Here is a 24641-nt window from a genome sequence, read left to right on the forward strand (position 1 = left end):
CTCATAAGCAAATTTTCTCATTTCCAAATGCCCGGATTCCTCTTTGCAGGTGAAAGAAAGGAAATCTTCTAGGTAGGGTTTTCCATCCAATCTCATGTCTTATTCCAGGAATCCATGACATTCCTTCTTGCTTGGTTACTATTCCTAATATGAAGACGACAGTGGACCTCAGTGGGTTTTCTTGCTTAGCTTTTAATTTTCCTTTAGGCAGCTACCGTCTTCACATCTACCCTAAGCTAGCTCCTCTTGGACCCATCCATTCCACTGTCCATACAGGAATGTTCACCTTACCCAAGCCAACCAATCCAAGAGTCTCTTTCCCCAGATTCAGAACTTGGCTCAGCGTTGGCCAATGGGCATCACCCCAAGGCCAACGTGCTCCTGTGAGCTCAAGAATGACATCACAAAGAAACACTGGTGACTTTTATTGCCACCACATGGAGACAGCCTCTCTGAGAAGAAAGCCAACACAGAAGAAAAATGAACTAAAAGTGCCAGATTAACAATGGCAACAATTTAGACCCGAGGATACCATTTCTGAAGCTAAACACACTGCCAGAATTCTCAATAAATTGAGGCAATGAATCCTTTTCTCCCATTAAGTGAATTTAACTTGAGTTTGTTTCACTTGGGATCAAATCATTCCTAAGTAGTAACAGCTTGAAAAGCCTCAAAATATATATCCCTCCAACAGAGACCAGATATCTGTGTGAAAGTTGTGTGATCATCTGGCCAACTTTTGGAATCCATATATTACACATATTATACTGCATCAGTTATCAATTGCTACTTTAAAAATTACCACAATAGTAATTTATTTTAATATGGTTTGTGTGTATTAGGAATCCAGGCACAAGCTTAGCTAGGGTCTTTTGCTTTAGGGTCTTCATGAAGTATAGATGCTATTGGCCAGAGATGGGGTCTCATCTGAAATCTGAGTGACTGAGGAAGATCTGCATCTAAGGTCACGTGATTATTGGCAGAATGCAGTTCCCTGTGGCCCACTAGATTGTATAACTTAGCTCCTTGCTGACTGTTGGTCAGAGACAGCTCTCAGGCCCTAGCCATGTAGATCTGTTGAATACTTATATTTGTCTCATTAAAGCATGAAAACCAAGAAGGCAGTAGAAAGACTATGCTAACAACACACGTTACAAGCTTATGGAACGTCATCACGGAAGTAATGCCCCATCATGCAACTGTCTAAAACTAGCTGTAACAGGTTTTATCTTCCTGTCTCAAGTTATTTCAAAATTCTCTTGTAAGGTGTAAGCTGAGCATGCATGAAAGATGAACTCGCTCTCCAGATCACCTCAGGAACCTGAAAATTCTCTACCAAGGTGCTGAATCCAGATTAGACCCATCAGAGGGCTGGATTCAGATTGGACCAATTAGCTCCTGACTTTATCAGCCTATCACCCTTTGCCATGTCATCTGGCCTGACTCAGATTTAGACAATCAAGGACCCTAGATACCCCTTAAAAGCCCCTTCAGCCCCCGGTTCTGGGAGACAAATTCGAGAGCTGTACCTCCTTGTCTCCTTGCCAGCTGGCTTTGTGAATAAAGCCTTTAGTCTTGCAAAAGCTAGTGTCAGGGTATTGGCTTCTCTGTGCATCAGGTAGTGAGCTGTTGCTTGGTAACAATCAATCACCTCTGTCATATTCCATTGAGTAGAAGCAAGCCCTATGTCCCACCCATACTTATGTGGAAGGTGTTGGTCCACAAGAGCAGTGTCTTATGCTGGGAACATCCCTGCCTTTGGGGACTGGAAGTGAAGACCTATTTCTCTGGTGGGAAGACAGGTAGAGACATTTTGCTTGGAGACAAAATGATGTCAAGAGAACTTCCCCAAAGAGAGAGCTGGGGGTACTGCCAGATGATTGTAGGAACCAGGGAAGCACACCACCATTATTCTGGCTTCTGGTTTAGGCAGAATGTGCAGGTGGAAATACACAATCCAGGATGGATTTGTTTCCTAGAGCTGTTATCCTAATTACCACAAACTGGGTGTCTTAAAACAATAGGACTTTATTGTCTCACTGTTCTGAGGGAGAGAAAACTAAGGCATCTGAAGGGTGGTTCCTTCTGGAAGCTCTGAGAGAGAATCTATGGATGTTTCTGTCTTAGCTGTTAGTTTCTGGTGGTTTCCAGCAATCTTTGCTGTTTCTTAGCTTGTAGATGTGTCAATCCAGTCTCTGCTTCCATCTTCACATGGTCTTTGCCTTGTATATCTCTGTCTGTCTTTGTCTCCATATCTCTTTTTAGAGGATACCAATCATACTGGGTTTAGGATCTTCCTTAATACAGTATGACCTCATCTTATCTTGATTACATCAGCAAAGCCCCTACTTCCAAATAAGGTAACATCTTTGGAGACTGGGATGTTAAGACTTCGATATATGTTTTTTGGGGGGAGACAAAATTCAATCCATAACACAGGTCCACTCAAAACCCATGACAAGCGAAACGTTTGAAAGGTGACTACCTATGACACAACCAATAAAAGTTTTTAAAACAGAGATTCAAACTGATGTAATGCAGACTTAGAATAACAATTTCAAATGTCATAGAAATTGAAATTGTTTCTTCTCAGGCTAGGACCTTATAATACCTACTCATAGCTAATCAAATTTAAATAATGATGATGGTGATGATGATGATGATAATGCTTAATAACTGCAAATCCTTAAGTTGAATAAAATGCCAGAAAAAGCATATCTTCCCCTAAGTCTAGAAAAAGCTTTCTCTGAGAATAACTTAACTCTTTTCCAACCTGTGAACATGAATTAACTTCTTGGAAATGATTACATCTGCATTCAATCAAGTGATACTCTGCTGCATTTAAAAACAGGTAACCCAAGGCTTTCTCAGAACTACAAACCAATTAGTTTGTTGGCCGTTCTATCACCTTTTTATGCTGTTTTTCCTCGGAACACCTCAGGGACTTGGCATTTTGGGGAAACATGGAGCAAACAGGCTCTGGCCTGGCTGCTACTGGTAACTGTCTTGCATTCAGCATCTGGTGGGGAAATCTGAGCTACAGCAGCAAAGGGCTTTGTCTTGGTGTGTGCTGAACAGTTTATCATAGGAAGCAAAGGTATCCCATTTTATTTTATTTTCTAAATCACCTTGTAAAATATATTACTTTAAAAAATATATACATATATAAAAACACATGGCTTTGGCTCAATATATACAAGCCAAGACTTTAATCTAACATAAACTCTGGATATACTCATAACACATAACATAATGAATGAAAACAAATAAATGCCCATCAGCCGACATCAGGAGTAATTATGTGGTTCCAAGACCTCCATGTAAGAATAAGATAAACCATTTACAGCCTCCCCAAAACAAGCTAGCAAGGAGAACAACAGAGTCTCAAAGCCTCTTACAGGAGGAAAGTAAGGCTTTACTGAGGATGCTTGCAAAAGACTACTAAGAAGGAATATATCTTGTCTTCCATGATTTTCAAAGAGGGAAAGAAAGAAAACATTCAGAATCGCTTCAGCTCTGTTGGTTGAGATTGCACAGGTAAAGGTGTCCATCCCTGTCTAACAATGGAGTGACCTCCCTTACAAAGCTGCAAACATCATTTCTGGCCAGGTTCAGAAAAATCTGCATGTCCAGGTGCTACTGGTTCATTAATTTGTTCCATGCATTTAAGTAGATGATTCATTCATTTATCTCAAAATGCTCCAGGCCTTCAAAGGGTTTACACTCAACTGGGGAGTACAGACTCATTAAATAATGATTAAATTGACCTCTGGGAAGTCAGGGAAGGAGGTTTTATCTCTGCTTAGAGTGTCAAAGGGTTGATGAGCAGAGAAATACAGTCTTATGAAAGAGTTCGGATGAAATGACCACTAAAGCTCCTTCCACTTGCAAGGTTGTATAATAATGTGATTGAAGCTCTAGTTGATTCCACAATTTACTCCCAGGTAAATTTCTGATATGATATTCAGCACACCAAAATTTTAAAAAAGAAAAGTATGAAATGCAGACATCCTTGTTAAATGAGTGTTATGGTGTAATCTCATTGCTATCTAATTTTAGCTCAAAATGGAATAGCTAATCTTGAAAGAAGTGTTTTCCAAGCTAGCCGCAGTAACGCCATTCCGCAAGGCCAAGAAATTCATAAAGGGGTGTGCGAGGTAGACTGATTTAGCTTATGCCATTTTTACTGTTTGAAAAGTGTTCTTGTTTAAAAGCCCCCCAACACCTGTGGTGAAAATTGAAGGTTAAAAATTGTGCTGTACTTAGAAAAATTTTAAGTTCTGCCTGCCTTTGCTGTTTCCCACCTATGCTGTCTCTGACTGATAACACCAAGAGCTGTATCTGGATGTATCTAGACAACCTAAGGAAGAAACCGCCCTGTGAAAGTTTTTGCTGTCCCTAAGTGATTAACTCGCTTCTTTCAGCTTCTGTTATCAGCTTGCACTAGGCCTCCCAGAGCAGTTTCCAGGGCGCCCTTCAGCTGTTTCAAGAACTCCCACATGACCCGCGCTTTTTCCCTGGCTTTGTTTAAACCGACCAATTACCTTGCTTCTCGCTTCTGTACCCGCGCTTTTTGCTATAAAACAAGCTCAAAAACTCTGCTCGGCGCGCCAGTCTACCGAGAGACTGAGCCGCCCGGGTACCCGTGTATTCAATAAAACCTCTTGCTAATTGCATCCGAAGCCGTGGTCTCGTTGTTCCTTGGGAGGGTCTCTCCTGACTGAGTGATTGCCCAAATCAGGCGTCTCTCATTTGGGGGCTCGTCCGGGATCAGACCCCCACCCAGGGACCACCGACCCACCAACGGGAGGTAAGCTGGCCAGCGATCACTCCGTGTCTCGTTTCTGTGTCTGACTCTGTAACTCTGACTGTCCCTCTGAGTGCGCGCATTTTGGTTTCAGTTTGTTCCGGGCTGATCGCTCTGGGAGCGACGTGTGAGTAGCGAACAGACGTGTTCGGGGGCTCACCGCCCGGTAATCCTGGGAGACGTCCCAGGATCAGGGGAGGACCAGGGACGCCTGGTGGACCCCTCAGGAGAGGATCATTATGTTCTGATCCCACTGCCGCGTCTAGAGAGGCGCGCTCTGCCATCTGACTCCTTCCTCTGTCTCTACGTTACTCGATCTCGCCGCCGTTTCTGGTTTCTTTTTGTTTTGTTCCTGATAGGCCTCTGTGTCGTGGTCCCTCTCTTCGAAATGGGACAAAATAACTCTACCCCTCTCTCCCTCACTCTAGATCACTGGAGGGACGTGAGAGCAAGGGCTCACAATCTGTCCATGGAAATCAGAAAGGGAAAATGGCGGGCCTTTTGTTCCTCCGAGTGGCCCACGTTCGGTGTCGGGTGGCCGCCGGAAGGAACTTTTAATGTTTCTGTTATTTCCGCAGTTAAAAGGATTGTCTTTCAGGAAATCGGGGGACACCCGGACCAAGTTCCATATATCGTGGTGTGGCAAGACCTCGCCCAGAGTCCCCCATCATGGATGCCGCCCTCTGTCAAGGTCGCTGTCGTCTCCAGTCCAGAGAGGCCATCCGCTCCTCCCCGACCCCCCATCTACCCGGCAACAGACGACTCGTTCCTTCTCTCTGAGCCCCCGCCCTATCCGGCAGCCCTGCCACCTCCCCTGGCCCCTCAGGCGGTCGGACCGGCGCCGGTCCAGGCGCCCGATATTTCCGATCCTGAGGGACCAGCCGCGGGGACCAGGAGTCGCCGTGCCCGCAGTCCGGCAGACGACTCGGGTCCTGACTCCACTGTGATTTTACCCCTCCGAGCCATAGGACCCCCAGCCGAGCCCAATGGCCTAGTCCCTCTGCAATATTGGCCTTTCTCTTCAGCAGATCTTTATAATTGGAAATCTAATCATCCTTCTTTTTCTGAAAATCCAGCAGGACTCACGGGGCTCCTTGAGTCTCTTATGTTTTCTCATCAGCCCACCTGGGACGATTGCCAACAGCTCCTACAGATTCTCTTCACCACGGAGGAACGAGAAAGGATTCTCCTTGAGGCCCGCAAGAATGTCCTGGGGGACAACGGGGCCCCTACTCAACTCGACAACCTCATTAATGAGGCCTTCCCCCTCAATCGACCTCAGTGGGACTACAACACAGCCGCAGGTAGGGAGCGTCTCCTGGTCTACCGCCGGACTCTAGTGGCAGGTCTCAAAGGGGCAGCTCGGCGCCCCACCAATTTGGCTAAGGTAAGAGAGGTCTTACAAGGACCGGCAGAACCCCCTTCGGTTTTCTTAGAACGCCTAATGGAGGCCTATAGGAGATACACTCCGTTTGAGCCCTCTTCTGAGGGGCAGCAGGCTGCAGTTACCATGGCCTTCATCGGACAGTCAGCCCCAGATATTAGAAAAAAGTTACAGAGGCTAGAGGGGCTCCAAGATTATTCCTTGCAAGATTTAGTGAGGGAGGCAGAAAAAGTGTACCACAAAAGGGAGACAGAAGAAGAAAGACAAGAAAGAGAAAAAAAAGAGGCAGAAGAGAGAGAAAGGCGGCGCGATAAGCGCCAAGAAAAAAACTTGACTAGGATTTTGGCCGCAGTGGTAAGTGAAAAAGGTTTTAGAGATAGGCAGACAGGGAATCTGAGCAACCAGGCAAGAAAGACACCTAGGGATAAAAGATCTCCTCTGGACAAAGACCAGTGCGCATATTGTAAAGAAAAGGGTCACTGGGCAAGAGAATGTCCCCGAAAGAAAAACGTCAGAGAAGCCAAGGTTCTGTCCCTAGATGACTAGGGGAGTCAAGGTTCGGACCCCCTCCCCGAACCCAGGATAACGCTGACTGTGGAGGGGACTCCCATTGAGTTCCTGGTCGATACCGGGGCTGAACATTCAGTTTTGACCCAACCCCTGGGAAGGGTAGGGTCCAGACGGACAGTCGTACAAGGAGCAACAGGGAGCAAAGTCTACCCCTGGACCACAAAGAGACTTTTAAAGGCTGGACATAAACAGGTGACCCACTCCTTTCTGGTCATACCCGAGTGCCCCGCCCCTTTGTTGGGTAGGGACCTCTTAACCAAACTAAAGGCCCAGATCCAGTTTTCTGCTGAGGGCCCACAAGTAACTTGGGAAGACCGCCCTACACTGTGCCTGACCCTGAACCTAGAAGAAGAATACCGGCTACATGAAAAGCCAGGTCCCTCCTCTATCGACCCATCCTGGCTCCAACTTTTTCCCACTGTATGGGCAGAGAGGGCAGGCATGGGACTGGCCAATCAAGTCCCACCAGTGGTAGTGGAACTAAGATCAGGTGCCTCACCGGTGGCTGTTCGACAATATCCAATGAGCAAGGAAGCCCGGGAAGGTATCAGACCCCACATCCAGAGGTTCTTAGACCTAGGGGTCCTGGTGCCCTGTCAATCGCCCTGGAATACCCCTCTACTACCTGTAAAAAAGCCAGGGACCAATGACTATCGGCCAGTCCAAGACCTGAGAGAAATTAATAAAAGGGTACAGGATATTCATCCCACCGTCCCAAACCCTTACAGCCTTCTGAGTTCCCTTCCGCCCTGCCACACTTGGTATTCAGTCTTAGATCTCAAGGATGCCTTTTTCTGCCTCAAGCTACACCCCAGCAGCCAGCCGCTATTCGCGTTCGAGTGGAAAGACCCAGAAAAAGGTAACGCAGGTCAGTTGACCTGGACACGGCTGCCCCAAGGGTTCAAGAACTCTCCCACTCTCTTCGACGAGGCCCTCCACCGAGATTTGGCCCCCTTTAGGGCCCTCAACCCTCAGGTAGTGCTACTCCAATATGTAGACGACCTCTTGGTGGCAGCCCCCACATATAGAGACTGCAAAGAAGGGACACAAAAGCTCCTACAGGAATTGAGTAAATTAGGGTACCGGGTATCGGCTAAAAAGGCCCAGCTCTGCCAAAGAGAGGTCACCTATCTGGGGTACCTACTCAAGGGGGGAAAAAGATGGCTGACCCCGGCCCGAAAGGCTACTGTTATGAAGATCCCCGCTCCCACGACCCCCAGACAGGTCCGTGAATTTCTGGGCACTGCAGGATTCTGCAGGCTCTGGATCCCTGGGTTTGCTTCCCTAGCTGCACCCCTGTATCCCTTAACAAAGGAAAGCATCCCTTTTACCTGGACTGAGGAACATCAAAAAGCTTTTGACCACATAAAAAAAGCCTTGCTGTCAGCCCCCGCTTTGGCCCTCCCAGACCTTACCAAACCATTTACTCTATACGTAGATGAGAGAGCCGGTGTGGCCCGGGGAGTGCTTACTCAGACTTTAGGACCCTGGCGGCGGCCAGTAGCTTACCTATCAAAAAAATTGGATCCGGTGGCTAGCGGGTGGCCAACCTGCCTGAAAGCGGTTGCAGCCGTGGCACTCCTTCTCAAGGACGCTGATAAGTTAACCTTGGGACAGAATGTGACTGTGATTGCTTCCCATAGCCTCGAAAGCATTGTGCGGCAGCCCCCCGACCGGTGGATGACCAATGCCAGGATGACTCATTACCAGAGCCTGCTGCTAAATGAAAGGATATCGTTTGCACCCCCTGCCGTCCTGAACCCAGCTACCCTCCTACCAGTCGAGTCGGAAGCCACCCCAGTACACAGGTGCTCAGAGATCCTCGCCGAAGAAACTGGAACTCGACGAGACCTGAAGGACCAGCCATTGCCCGGGGTGCCAGCCTGGTATACGGACGGTAGCAGTTTCATCACGGAGGGTAAGCGGAGAGCAGGGGCCGCCATCGTAGATGGCAAGCGGACGGTGTGGACAAGCAGCCTGCCAGAAGGTACGTCAGCCCAGAAGGCCGAACTAGTGGCTTTGACGCAGGCATTACGCCTGGCCGAAGGAAAAAACATCAACATCTACACCGACAGCAGGTATGCTTTTGCCACTGCTCACATTCATGGGGCAATATATAAACAGAGGGGGTTGCTCACTTCTGCGGGAAAAGACATTAAAAACAAGGAAGAAATTTTGGCCCTGCTAGAGGCCATTCACCTCCCTAAGCGGGTCGCCATTATCCACTGCCCCGGCCACCAGAGGGGAAATGACCCTGTGGCCACCGGGAACCGGAGGGCCGACGAGGCTGCAAAACAAGCCGCCCTGTCGACCAGAGTGCTGGCAGAAACTACAAAACCTCAAGAGCTAATCGAACCCGCCCAGGTTAAGGCCGAGCCAAGAGAGCTCACCCCTGACCGGGGGAAAGAATTTATTCAGCGGTTGCATCAGTTGACACACTTAGGACCAGAAAAGCTTCTCCAATTAGTAAACCGCACCAGCCTCCTCATCCCGAACCTCCAGTCTGTAGTTCGCGAGGTCACCAGTCGGTGTCAGGCTTGTGTCATGACTAATGCGGTCCCAACCTACCGAGAGATCGGAAAGAGACAACGAGGAGATCGACCCGGCGTGTACTGGGAGGTAGACTTCACAGAGGTAAAGCCTGGCCGGTATGGAAACAGGTATCTGCTGGTATTCATAGACACTTTTTCCGGATGGGTAGAAGCTTTTCCTACCAAAACTGAAACGGCCCTGACCGTCTGCAAAAAGATATTAGAGGAAATTCTACCCCGCTTCGGGATCCCTAAGGTACTCGGGTCAGACAATGGCCCAGCCTTTGTTGCTCAGATAAGTCAGGGACTGGCCACTCAACTGGGGATAAATTGGAAATTACACTGTGCGTATAGACCCCAGAGCTCAGGTCAGGTAGAAAGAATGAACAGGACAATCAAAGAGACCTTAACCAAATTAGCCTTAGAGACCGGTGGAAAAGACTGGGTGGCCCTCCTTCCCTTAGCGCTGCTCAGAGCCAGGAATACCCCTGGCCAGTTTGGTCTAACTCCTTATGAAATTCTCTATGGGGGACCACCCCCCATACTCGAGTCTGGAGGGACATTGGGTCCCGATGATAATTTTCTCCCTGTCTTATTTACTCATTTAAAGGCTTTAGAAGTTGTGAGGACCCAGATCTGGGACCAGATCAAGGAGGTGTACAAGCCCGGCACCGTGACAATCCCCCACCCGTTCCAGGTCGGAGACCAAGTGCTTGTCAGACGCCACCGACCCAGCAGCCTTGAGCCTCGGTGGAAAGGCCCGTACCTGGTGTTGCTGACCACCCCGACCGCAGTAAAAGTCGACGGTATCGCTGCCTGGGTCCATGCTTCTCACCTCAAGCCTGCACCACCCTCGGCACCAGATGAGTCTTGGGAGCTGGAAAAGACTGATCATCCTCTTAAGCTGCGTTTTCGGCGGCGGCAGAACGGGTTGGAGTGAAAACCCTCACCAGCCTGTGACCCTCACCTGGCAGGTACTGTCCCAAACTGGGAACGTTGTCTGGAAGACAGAGAAAGTCCAGCCCCCTTGGACTTGGTGGCCCATTCTTACACCTGATGTATGTGCCCTGGCGGCCGGTCTTGAAGCCTGGGATATCCCAGGAACCGATGTATCAACCTCTAAGAGAGTCAGACCCCCTGACTCAAACTATGAAAGTGCTTATAGACAGATCACCTGGGGAGCCATAGGATGCAGCTACCCTAAGGCTAGGACCAGAATGGCAAGTTCCACCTTCTACGTGTGTCCCCGGGATGGCCGGTCCCTTTCAGAAGCTAGAAGGTGTGGAGGGCTAGAATCCCTGTATTGTAAAGAATGGGGTTGTGAAACCACGGGGAATGTTTATTGGCAACCTACGTCCTCCTGGGACCTCATAACTGTAAATTGGAATAACACAGAGCGATCATGGGGTGCCCTACTGGCAACCTGTGAAAAAACCGGCTGGTGTAACCCCCTTAAAATAAATTTCACAGAACAAGGACGGCAATCCAAAGAGTGGATAATAGGAAAAACCTGGAGATTGGGATTCTATGTGTCTAGATATCCGGGCGTACAGTTGACCATTCGGTTAGAAATCACCAGCAAGCCAGCTGAGACAGTGGGCCCCAACTCCGTCCTTGCGAAACAAGGACCCCCTAACAAAAACCCCCCTTCCCCAACGAGGGAAGCGCCGCCCACCTCTCAACCCTCGGCGGCTCCTAGCCAAGTCCCCACGGTACTGGAGGGAAGTGTTGTCCTGAACACCCTGTCTCCCACCACGGGCGACAGACTCTTTGGCCTTGTGAGGGGGGCCTTCCTAGCCTTAAATGCCACCGACCCAGACGCCACGAAGTCTTGCTGGCTCTGTTTGGCCTTGGGTCCCCCTTATTATGAAGGAGTTGCCTCCTTAGGAGGGGCCTTCACTTATACCTCCAACTATACCCAGTGCCGCTGGGAGAGCCAAGGAAAGCTTACCCTCACTGAGGTCTCAGGACACGGGTCGTGCATAGGAAAGGTGCCCTCTACCCATCAGCATCTTTGCAACCAGACCCTACCCATCAACTCCTCCACGGAACATCAGTACCTGCTCCCCACCAACCATAGCTGGTGGGCCTGCAGCACCGGCCTCACCCCCTGCCTCTCCACCTCAGTTTTTAATCAGTCTAAAGATTTCTGTATCCTGATCCAGCTGGTCCCTCGCATCTATTACCATTCTGAAGAAACCTTGTTGCAGGCCTATGACGATCCTCACCCCAGGGTTAAAAGAGAGCCTGTCTCACTTACCCTAGCTGTTCTTCTGGGGTTGGGGGTCGCAGCAGGTATAGGTACTGGCGCATCCGCCCTAGTTAAAGGGCCCATAGACCTCCAACAAGGCCTAACCAGCCTCCAGACCGCCATGGATACTGACCTCCGGGTCCTCCAGGACTCAATCAGCAAGCTGGAGGACTCGCTGACTTCCCTATCGGAGGTAGTACTCCAAAATAGAAGAGGCCTTGACCTACTGTTCCTAAGAGAAGGAGGCCTCTGCGCGGCCCTAAAAGAGGAGTGCTGTTTTTATGTAGACCACTCAGGTGTGGTGCGAGACTCCATGAGAAAACTCAAAGAGAGACTAGATAAAAGACAGATGGAGCGCCAGAAAAACCAAAACTGGTATGAAGGGTGGTTCAATAGCTCCCCTTGGTTCACTACCCTCCTATCAACCCTCGCCGGGCCCCTATTGCTCCTCCTTCTGTTGTTCACCCTCGGGCCCTGCATCATCAATAGGTTAGTCCAGTTCATCAATGACAGGGTAAGTGCAGTAAAAATTCTGGTCCTTAGACAAAAGTATCAGACCCTAGACAACGAAGACAACCTCTAAATTCGCTCTAAGATTAGAGCTTCCCACAAGAGAAATGGGGGAATGAAAGAAGTGTTTTCCAAGCTAGCCGCAGTAACGCCATTCCGCAAGGCCAAGAAATTCATAAAGGGGTGTGCGAGGTAGACTGATTTAGCTTATGCCATTTTTACTGTTTGAAAAGTGTTCTTGTTTAAAAGCCCCCCAACACCTGTGGTGAAAATTGAAGGTTAAAAATTGTGCTGTACTTAGAAAAATTTTAAGTTCTGCCTGCCTTTGCTGTTTCCCACCTATGCTGTCTCTGACTGATAACACCAAGAGCTGTATCTGGATGTATCTAGACAACCTAAGGAAGAAACCGCCCTGTGAAAGTTTTTGCTGTCCCTAAGTGATTAACTCGCTTCTTTCAGCTTCTGTTATCAGCTTGCACTAGGCCTCCCAGAGCAGTTTCCAGGGCGCCCTTCAGCTGTTTCAAGAACTCCCACATGACCCGCGCTTTTTCCCTGGCTTTGTTTAAACCGACCAATTACCTTGCTTCTCGCTTCTGTACCCGCGCTTTTTGCTATAAAACAAGCTCAAAAACTCTGCTCGGCGCGCCAGTCTACCGAGAGACTGAGCCGCCCGGGTACCCGTGTATTCAATAAAACCTCTTGCTAATTGCATCCGAAGCCGTGGTCTCGTTGTTCCTTGGGAGGGTCTCTCCTGACTGAGTGATTGCCCAAATCAGGCGTCTCTCAATCTAAGTTTATGTATTTTTCAAAATTTTAATATCCTTAGGAAACACACAATTTTCTCTCTAAGGTTTACTGCTTATTTTTCAACTGAAACAGTTTTTTTAAACATGCAAAATTAATATTATAACTTCATTTTATATTAGTTATCTGGATGAATACACTGCAAATATAGAGTTAAGAAAGAATTTTACTAGATAAAAAATTGGGGGAATCGTAAAAGCTTTTGGATTAATGATTTAAATTTCAATTAATAAAAAGTACATTTGAATTAGGTAAGAAGGAAACTTTATCTTCTTTGATTTAACCATACTGCATGCCCTGCTGAGAAAAAAAAATATGCACTAGAATTCCTCCAGATGCAATTCCATTTATAAATCTTCCCATGTCAAACTGTATCAATGCAAAAAATACCCAAGTGAGTACTTTGCATGTTAAATTATACTATCAACGCACCCTCCTATAGTTCTGGCATGGTTTTATCTCTCCCTCCTCCCCCATTTTCCACTTTTTATGTCTCGGTGCATCTAAAGAGCAATAGCAGAAGCTTAGTTTTAAAGTATTTAGAAAGTAGTCCATCATTGCAAATTCATATTTGTGTATACATGCTTGTAAGTTCACCTCAAGATTGGCAGAAAACCCTTCCATCTAGGATCCTCCATGGAAAACATCAACTTTCAAATTCCACCCCCCCTCCCCCCCAAAATAAGCAGTCCCTGAGTATTTTGTGTCCACTAAGCCCTTTAAAAACCTTGGGGTCACTGGTCATTGGGGCTCATTAATTATCCCAGTAGAGGACATAGATTTCTTTACATCTCTACTTGAATTCACCCCATGACTTTCCTGTGGTAAATGCAAGCAGTGATTTCTTTATCAATACTTTTTAAACAAGTCACCTAAAATGATGCTAAAGAGAATAAGTGGAAAGAGAGAAAATCATACAAACAGTCTGAGTGGGGATTAGGAGAGGAATTGATTAATTGGCTTCAGCGGTGCTCAAGTTGATATCTTACAGGCAGATGGGATGTGAGGTGACCATCAGATGTTCACTTGTCAATGGAATGATTGATTATGTTGTAAAAGAGAGGGAACAGGGCAGATTGCAGCTAAAGGCATCAATTTTAAAGAAGACAAAAACGAATGTTTACGAACATACAATTTTCACTTCTTGCTGAAGCCCAACACAAAAGCTTCTTTGCTTAAGATCAGTCAATGCCTCTTGAATTCTTCCTTCCTTATGGGAACTGGAACTCTCCCCAGGGAAAACTTGGGGACTGTGCACACAATAACATCTGCAGGACACCAGAAGGATTCCCTGCTCAAAGAAGACTTCAGGATGCCTGGGGGTTCAGCAGGCAGGGACTTGAGAGTAGTTTATGTGTTTTATAACTTGGCTTTTCCCCCAAAACTCCAACACATGCACACACATACATACACACATGCCAGACCACATAGCAATGCCCACCTTCACTGCCCAAAGTCATCAGATATGTGAAATCTAACAGAGAATGTTTTTCCTTATTTATTTTTAATCTACCATCACATTCTAATTTGTAGAAACCTAGACCTGCTTCTCTAAACCTCAGTGTAGAATATTAGATTGAAATAGTAAGATGGAGAAGACACTGTCTCACCTTCGTTTTATTTTAACAGCAGTTAGTTCATGAATCTGTTGCTCTTCCATAGGTTTCTCTCCAGTTCCTTTGCCTTGAAGTTCACTGTGTGATTTGTAGGTCTGATTTATTTATGGTGAACTGCTGTTTTGCATCTTGCCAATTGTGGTTCTCAATTCTGGACCTCAGAGGTTATCAACTTCTGTTTGCTTTTCCTTTGCAATTCGTCTACTTCTGCTCCAAGAAAAGGAATTCTTACACATAAAAGAGAGGATGCTAAACTAATTTGTACGAAACAGTCTGGTTTAGAGGAACCAACAAACAGAGTAGGAATGCTCTACTTCCACCTGTGGCTTCCAGTCCCTAATTCAGGCAAAGAACTCAGTCTTCCAATGAAAGATAATGTAATAAGATAATTAACATTAAATTAAAGTCATAAGGACATACTGATCTTTTCTATTTTATAGTTATTTCTTATGTATTAGCTTACCTTCAAATCACTATAATCCTAAAAATTATTCATAGGATGTATAATAATATTAACTGTTATTTTTAATAGGTGAGGACAATAAGTATTAAAAACATTGAATGGCTTGGTTAAGATAATATAGGAAATAAATGACAGTGTCCAAATCAGCAGTGTCATTTGACAGCAAGTAAAACTATAACATGTCCTAACAGTCAAGACACTGCACAAGTAAATAATGAGCTCATTGTCGAAAATAGACAAATATTCTAGTAGACAAGTTGCATTTAAAGTTTCTATCTTTGACAGTTTTTTAAAAGATATTTCTTAATGCTATGCACTGTATAACAAAATTGTTTTTTTAAAATACATTTTAGGTAATTTGGATTCATTCTAATTATGGAAAAAATTCTAAATTGCAAATCGAGTGGAATTAAAATTCATGTGATGGAAAATTACAAATGTAAGGAAAAATTCTCTTCTTTAGGGAATGATTGTCGTTAATGATTCAAACAGGCATAATTCATTATAACCAAATAGTATTACTCTAAACATATGTAATTACTAAATGCTCAATAAGATAATTATTCTACGTCCAAATCACTGAAAGCTTTCTAAGCTGGGAGAGAGACACATGTTATCAGAAATCCACTCCAGTTTAACTGTGCTCACAACATACTAAATGCTTTTCAATTAATCTGTGTCAGGGAGATCTTTAGTTAATAATCTTTCATAATTATCATTACTCATAAACTACATCTACACAATGTCAAACACCCCACTAACAGATGAAAACTGGAAAAATTTAACATAGTTGCATATCGGTGCTGATTCATTAAAACATTTGTCTCACTATGTTAATATGGCTAAGTTTTAGGGTTTTTTTTTTTTTTTTTTTTACCTAGGTTTGCCACTTTATGCATACAATTGTAAAATTCAGTGTCTAGACAAAAAGAGAAATATAATTAAATTCTCCTTAATTTCATGCACACAGAAGGAGTACTGTTATTGCCTTTTGATGTAAGTCACTTCCAAGAAACAAATTTTAATCCTTTCTTGATGGTTAATTTTTCTAAGTCACACATGACTTTAGAACTGCATTTGACAACTCGGCCTCAAAATGACTAATATCAAGAGTAAAACTGAAAAGTAGCATGTTACTCTTATTTAAAATGATTCTTCCTCTAAATTTTCTTTTGATAAAGCCGTTCTAGGAACTGCCATAAATGACAGACCCCTGATCTCATTTCTTAAGCTTACACCTCCACCACTGCTGTAAACAATTAGGTTATAGTCAATTAACATTTATTATGAACTGTACTAATACACACATTAGACCCAATATGAACATGCAATTTAGCGAAAATTTTCCGGTTCTCTTTTCTGTATTAATAATGTTCCACTACCATCTGATTACAGAGTGCTTATATTTGCTGGTTACTAGGCAAAGCATGTTACATGGATTAGCGCCTTAAACCTCCCAATGCACCTCTGTTTTACACAGAAGGAAACTGAGACAGACACCTACATGCAAAACAACTTGCCCATAATTACTCAAGTGGTAAGAGAATAAGCCAGCACCGGAACTCCAACAAACATGGTTTGGCGATTCCTCCAAGCTGAATTGGAGGAATAAGCAAGATTTACATTAAAAAGGGCAGAGAATCACTTTGCACAAAACAGACTGCAGCTGAAGGTCTATGGAGGAGAGGAGAGCTGAAGGATTGTGTTAACAGTGGTTGTATGCAGAAAAATAAGACATTTAGAGGTGCAGCTGTCATCTGAGAGATTCTGTAGAGACATATGAGGAAACAGAACAGTATGGATATTTTGCTAAATGCCATTTAATGCCATCTACTCTGCAAATCTGTTTTAGATGGCTGGGAAAATTTGAATGGCCCCATTACTTTCCTGTGTCAAATCAGTGTTCTTTTAAATATGAGCTTCAGTACGATTCAGTGTGATGCTGTATTAACATGGTGAACACAAGGTTGGATATCTCCCCTCTAGAATTTGAGCCTTAAATGTGCAAAACATCTGAGCACAAGGGAAAACTAAGCAGCAAGTTGTAAGTGCCTAGTGTTAAGAAGGAAAGAGTACTTTTTTTTTTATTTGGAATTCTTAAGGTAGAAAGGGAAGCAGATGTATGAGAATCACAAAATGGGTTGTGGGTCAGAAGGCTCAAAACAAAACAATTCTGTGATTGATTTGTTTTCAGTAAGAGTATATACTTTTATTATGAATTTCAAATAGTATTAAAGGGTGGTAAAAACTCTTAGTTTTCTATCGTGGGAGTTACAAACCACAAGAAACTAAGTGGCTTCAAACAGCACATATTTGTGATTCTACAGTTCTGAAGGTCACAGTGCCATGGGGCTAAAATCAAGGTGTCAGCTGGGCTGTGGTTCTTTCTGGGAGCTCTTGGGAGATCGATTCCTTGTCTTCTCCATCTTCCAGAGGCTGCCTGAATTTCTTGCTCATGGCTCTCTCTCATCCTCAGAGCCAGCAATTGCCAGGTGTATCCTTCTCCCATGGCTCCACTCCAGCTGGTGTCTCCTTTCTGCCTTCTGTTTCTACATACGAGGGTCTTTGTTATCACAGTGGGCTCACCCAGGTAATCTAGGACATAGTCTCCCTGTTTGAAGGTCGGCTGAGTATCACACATATTTTCACCTGCAATCTTATTTCCCCTTTGCCATTTGGAGTCATTGCTTAAGTCATAGTATTGAAAAAATCAGGTGATTCAGAAATATACATCTTTTGGGGACCATATTCTGCCTACAACAAGTGCCTGTTTATCAAAATTAGCAATTTGTATATCTGCTGAAATCCCAGCATCTAAAGCATGCCTGGCACATAATAGGTGCTCGAAAATATTTTTGGCAGTGGAATGAAGTTTGTCTGTTCATTACCCATATTCTCTCATGAGAATGGTCCTTCACCCCTGGTATACCAGGCATCAGTTAAGTTTTATCTACTTTTAGTCTGGCCCAGGTTGTAGGCTCCTGAGTTGACTGAGCCAATCAGAATTCATCCTTGGGCTTTTCAATGTGGAATTAAGAAACATGGTCCCTCACTGGTGGTGCTGGGAATTTCAGGACATAACTTCCAGCAACTGCAAATGACCGTCTTAACCCACTATGTGGGGGAAGCCCATTTCCAGAGAGAAGCAAAGAACCAGTCATGAAGATTTGTGATGCCCTTTGAGTCCTTGGTTCCAGTTGTCTTTAAAGTCCGGCTGCACCATTATCATCCCCCCAATCTGGTTTCTCCCCATTTGCAATAAATTTTGATATCCCAGTAACGCTCTAATAAATTAACATTTTTCTCCTCAAAGCCAGATTGAGGCTAGGTAGCTTTTTAACATTTGGAAACAAGTCCTAACTGACATAGAAGGCTGGAAATGCTTGTAAGGCTTTCAGAAAGGGTGTGGTGTTTTATATGATGGAAGCCATGCTATAAATTATTTGCATCTTGAATTAGGTCTAGTGCTGTCTACAGGGAAAGAGAATTCATTCTATTGCATAATCATGAGCAAATGGAGGGCCATTTGGTTTTCAACCTTCTTACCTGGTGTCCTGCTGGAACCCTTTCATTTTAGGGAGTTCGTCTACAGTGGAAAGCTTTAGTGTCAGCAGCTACTGAGGATTCCAGAACTTTCATGACCTGACACTCTAGAGTAACAACCCAGTACTGCAAATCCTCATTCCATGCCTACACCCAAGCAGTTACAAGAGTAACCACAAGCACCAAGCTGGCTAATGCACAAAGACTACTACGTTCACATTTTCCATTTATCCGATCACCTTCTGATAAATTCCCTCCATCTCCTACATATCCTTTGGGGCATGGCCCAGCCATTTAAACCTTCCCTTAAGTTCTCCTGAAGATAGTTGATCCCTGAACTTGCTCAGAGTTTTCTTTGCTCTGAAGGACTCTTCTGGTTTCCTACCTCTACGTTTATTCATTGTGCAAATTCCTGTAGGTCATTTTCTCTTTCATCTGTCTATATTTCATCATAAAGCTTCAGACTTGCATTTCATAGGTCCTCCATCAAGAATCATGAAATGTTTACTTAAGTCACAGCATTGAAAAAGTCAGGTGCCACATTAGGGGGGAAACATGGAAATGACACTTTGCGCTCAGTATTTGCTTCTTTCAGCATCTTCCTTTCAACTGTATTTCTTGCATAAATAGAATTTCACTTGTATAGAAATCATAACGGCATAGGTTATCATCATCCTGCAATCACAAGACAATTGCAATGACTTTCATTTATATTTGTTTTTATATTTCCCTGAGGTAGAATGGAAGGGGTGCTCTTTCTTAGAAATCTTTTAAGGACGAGACTTTAAAACATATGTCCAAAGATACAGAGAGGAAGGACAGGTTTGGGTCAGCCACGTAGGGGTCTTCCAGCAACTTTCATTCCCCAGGGCAGCCTGGACTCATGTATGGCTTTTTCTCCTCCTCCTTTTTATATTTAATATGACATCATGTCTGGGCATTTCATTTAAAATGTGTCATATTTTTTTCTCTTACTTTTTAACCCCACTTCTATACAATACTGAAGGTACTTGCTGAAAATCTGGAGTGTTTCAATAGCTAGTTTTTCTGGGTTCAGTGTACCCCTTGATGGAGAGAAATCCTGAATTCCAGTGCCAGTCTCTAATTTTGAACTATCATGGATTTATTAATTTCTATGTCAGATTCAGACTTTTCAGCTTGACTTCATAATTTGTGTCTGATCAAGGTTCCAAGACACATTCTGCAATACTTCCCCAAAACAGTCACACTTTCCTCTCTCAGTTTCTCTCTCTCTCTCTCTCTCTCTCTCTCTCACACACACACCCACACACAGACACACACACACACCCCCATACAGATTCTGGCACCGTCCCTCCCTTGTTAACAATGGTCCATGAGTCCTACAAGAGCCCCTGATTGGGTTGACTGATTTTGACCTTATTTGGGAATCTATCAAAGGGTTAAATATGCAATTTATGTTAATTAATCAGTCTGTCATCTGGACAGCAAAGAGAAATTAATAATCTATGAAAATTTCGGTAATTTCGTAAAATCTGTAAGGTAGAAATAACCGACAAAGAAACAAGCCTAAGCTTAGTAGAACAGGATGTCAATTTATACTAACAGACTCACATTTAGCAACACCTGATTTATCTTAAAGGGAATTATAAAATTATTCTGTTTTCTGTAGAAAACAATTATGTTCCATCAAACTATTATACCACAAAAAAAGTCTAACAATTTTCCTCATGTGAGTTATTTTTAAATTTAAGGATAAGTACGTATCTGGAATAAAGTTTATTTTTGTATTTTTAAATACATCTCCACATTCTATGGAAGTGGAAACGTAGAAATTTGAGCCAATCTGATCAAGGCAGAGACATAAATCTGAAAATAAAAATGGAGCATCAAAGTGGGATTCTGAATTCCAATATTGGTATCTATACTGTTGAATAAATGCATTGATATGAATTAAGACACTGCCTGATAGAAGGCCTTTGGGAGAATCAGCATGACACATTGACTTAAATGTGTTGCTGTGGGAGTGGATTTCCTTCAATTAGTGAACAACCAGTAATTATCTAAACCTCTACATTAATGCTCAAGTTGATATAATTAAGAAAACGAACAAAGAAAAAAAAAAACTGAGAAACTCCGGACACAATAGGCTGTGATTTGTTGTTTGTGCAAGCGTGCAGGCACGTAGCTTTGAACTCGCACCAGCAAAATTCCAATATTTACATATTGTGGGGAGATCGATCCTGCCTTTTCAGCCTCTCTTAGATTTCTGATTCCCCTGTCAAGATCATATGTATCTATTGCTTTGAAAAGCCTAAGGAGCTGAACACATGGAATAGGGCTTATGATTAAGTATAGATTGCTGTTTCATTTGGTAACATTTTTCACATGTTTATATTCCCAAATTACAATTCAATACAAAATCACAATGAAATGGCCAAATTGTTTGTGGTCTCAATCCAGACAATTGCCCATCCATGGTTCTGTAGTCAGGGAGGCTACTGATTTTTCTTTACAGGTGGTCTAATTTAGTCCAATGTGCAATCGAAAGAGGCATTCTACTTGAAGCGCGTTAATTGTCCCCAAGGTTAGTTTTCCAAAATCACTAGCTCGTAGACACTAGCATATCTAATGGAAGCAACTTTAATCCTTTGTCCAGTTTGGAGTTCCCCCCACATTCTGTCTTTCCTTCTTTCTAGTTCGAATAGTTCATTATGAGAAAGACCATGACCCAGGTAGCTGCTGGAATCACTTTCAGACCTTGACTTTACAAGGTAATTGTGTGTTCCATCACCAAAACCGGCAAGGGTGACATGCGAGAAACCACTAATGAAATGAGGCACAATCCTTTTATTTCTCTCTGTGGGTTGTTCTTTGTAATATCAATGACACCCAGCCCTGGTCTGATTTTTCGTGACACTCTGCTCTGGTTATCTTTTCAGCATTTACATGGAGAAAGAACAGAATGGAAGATGCAATCGAATTTTGGACATCACTGAAATAATGTAACCGTTTGTTTCAGATTCTCAGACAAATCTGACTGGAAAACATTTTCCAGGGATTAATGTTAAAGAGAGAGAGAGAGAGAGAGAAAATTCTCCATAAAAAATACAAAGAATATACTGATTTTCTATAACAGATATGCCTATGGTTCCATAAGTTATCTCGTTTAGTTCCAGTAAGGTTTCATTCTCTGTTGTCCCCTGTCCTTGTCTAACTGGCATATGCGAATGCTAGCTGAGAAATGAAATATCATTGTGGCATAAGTTTAGTCTGGTCAGCCTTCCTAGAAATTTTTAATTTGAAATCTACACAGGCATGGAGATATCCAAATTTTACTACCATTAGATGACGTTCATATTGAACATTATTGTCTTTACAGAAAAGTACCATTTTCAAAAGTGAGCTTATTATTCTGTGACTATATACATTTGCCATTTGATTGCAGTAACTACTGGAAAAAAACAAGGTCCAAATTTATGTTAACATAACTGATTCTAAACAATGAGATCCAACCATTTTAGCAACTATCTCTTACGCGTGTATTAAAGACAATTTTTTTTTCTTTCAAGACAAAAAGAAAAATGCTAACATCTTAGGTCATTAAGGTGGAAGAAAGCATTCCTTTGTTTCTTTTAGTTTGCAAATGAGCATTATAATGTACTTAATTCTATTATTGTCTGTACATTCACTCCTTTACAGACGATTAAGGAGTAACAAATAACACTGTATGCTCATGTCAATTATAATCTGCAAATAAACACTTTAACCATGTGAAGAAGGCAATACATGAAAATAACTAAAGTCATTAGTTATAGTATTATCCATCCACTAGGCGCTCAGTAAATATAAATGGAACACATGATAAGTTGCTACAGTAACGTGCATTAGGAATGTGAAAAAAAATAATAAATGCATTATAGAAAATATCATACACAGAACATCACAAACCCTTCCTGGCAAACCTCTCGTGACTTCAGATTGGTGTTGTTTTTCTGTTTAGGTAAAGTACTTACCATCTTCTGTGGGCACATAGATGTTTAAGTAAAGGCAGTCTTCATTCTGATCTTGAACATAGGTCATCAAAGTATCCAAATTGGCGGTAAACCAGATGGGCAGCATATCGTGCAATAAAGACCTCTCGTCCAGGTGCTGGGGACACACCGCTGCAAACTGGGTGGCATTTCGAACCCCAGTCCACGAGGAAGGAGGTTCTGGGGGCTGAAACCGCCTCTCCCCAGTGGGAGGTGATGCATAGGGGACCCCTAAGTATTGCTCCACTGGACCCAAAATTTCATTGGGCAAGGGTGTTCTTAGGCCCCGGATTTTTCCATAATTGGTGTTGACAACTGGATACTGAGCTTGGCTGTCAATGAGCGTGAACTTGATGGCCAGAGCAGTTATCCACAGGAGGACATTGGAGTTTAACATGATGCAGACTGGGGTGAAAAACAACGGGAGCCATAACAGTCCCTTGGGCCTAGACATGGTTCACATCCACATCTGCAGGTGTCCAGGGGATATGACTCCGAGGAGACAAAACTGTGAAGCGAGCCTGGAGACAGAGAGGGCTTTCCAGGAGTCAAGAGACCCAGGCGAGGCAACGTGCTAGGTAGCCTCTCAGACTGGTCATAGACAGAGCCCAACGTTAAGAAAAAGCACAGTGGTTTTCTTGGCAGCCCATTTTGCAAGAGGGCAGCTGACTCTTGATCCTGGAAATGGATTCCAGCAGGCGTAATGCTTCAAAGAAGCAGGGACCATCCAGCACCTCCAACAGCAGCGGTTCCTTATGAAAACTCCAAGGCAGCCTAATGGGGGGAAAAAAATCAAACAAGGATAATGTAGCCAACCCAACTAACACCTGTATAATGTTTGCTGTCTGCTCTGTGCAATCTACAGCATCCCTGTATGAAACGCTTCCTCACTGGAGAATTTGTCTAGTGGTAGACCTGAGCAAGATCAAAGCTTGTCTTAACTGTTGCCCTACACCTCCTTACCTGGAACAATGCCCGGCATCCACGCAACACTAAACAAGTCTCTGTTGCATGAACAAACAAATCCCCCAAAGTTTTACAGGTTCCACAGATGATGGTAATGCCACATCCCAATTTCAGTATTGTTTACAAGACCTGTTGATCAATGGATACGAACTCCCAAAGCACTATTTCTCAAATGTTTAAGGAAATGGACACTTTTCCCTAAGGGGATATGCATGGAACTCCAAAATTTTTTGCAGGATGAGGAAATGGAAGTGTGCATCCCAGCGCATCCGTCTTCATGACATGTGGATATTATTCAGGGGACACAGGTGAGTATCATTTAATGGGAAGAGTGTAGGCTTTGGACACAAATCCTCAGTGGTCTACTCAGTTGCATATATGTTTACACTACGTACTTCATCACTCTGGTGTCTCGGCTTCCTTGTCAAAAACTAAACAGGATGCATTTCAAATGCCTACTGCAGTGCTTGAGAGTGTAGATGCAGTTATCCTGGTTTTTGAGTAAGCCACTGCATGCCTTGGAGGGTCAACTCTTCATCTGAAGCCTATTTAAAAAGGTGACAACGGTATAGTTGAGTTACCTTCCTACTGAGCCTGGAAGAGGTCAACTTTTGCAGCACTCCCACCTCAATTTGTCTCAACATGGATGATATGACTGTCCCTAGATAAACCATTCCTCGTATGACAGTAAAGGATGCTACACACTGGTGAACAATATGGTAAATTTTCCTATCAGAATGGAAAACATTTTATTAGTTTTTCAAGGATAGCTTTAAATATGGTGTTCTTCAACTCAAAAATAGACAAATGTGTTGATAAGGACTTTGTAGGTTATTCAGAGCATTTTTGCACTAGAATATGACTGTCCATTTCGTGTAAGTGAAGAGTTGAGCAAAATATGTTACACAGCTTTTAAAATATACATATATCAGAGCTGGATCTATCATGGAGCAATGATTTCATTGGGGGAAATTCCATAGTACATGACATTCTGGGCAAAGTTAATCAGAGTGAATGAAAATGCACTAAATATCTGAACTGTAACATTGAACGTGAAAAATAGCATTGCATCAAATGATTTTTGTGCTTTTTTCCATCTTTGACTTCTACAGTAGAAAACATTTGGATGTCTGCCACGCAGTGATCCAATTTCTGAATAGTTAAGAGACAAGACAGGAGCAGC

General features: G+C 43.6%; 1 protein-coding gene across 4 annotated transcripts in view; it reads right to left on the reverse strand.

Moving 5' to 3' along the window:
• Positions 1-22946, reverse strand: part of NLGN4X (neuroligin 4 X-linked) — a 252749-nt gene extending 229803 nt beyond the window's left edge. For 2 of the 4 annotated variants that reach the window (XM_063083872.1, XM_063083871.1), the window contains exon 1: positions 22475-22946. In XM_063083872.1, the coding sequence (XP_062939942.1) occupies positions 22475-22946 (472 nt within the window). Of the gene's footprint in view, positions 1-3002; positions 3033-22433 lie in introns of all 4 variants that reach the window. The other 2 variants (XM_063083874.1, XM_063083873.1) reach the window with 2 other exon arrangements.
• Between the last annotated feature and the right edge of the window lie 1695 nt (positions 22947-24641).

The sequence above is a fragment of the Cynocephalus volans genome, chromosome X (assembly GCF_027409185.1).
Source record: "Cynocephalus volans isolate mCynVol1 chromosome X, mCynVol1.pri, whole genome shotgun sequence".
Lineage (NCBI taxonomy): Eukaryota > Metazoa > Chordata > Mammalia > Dermoptera > Cynocephalidae > Cynocephalus > Cynocephalus volans.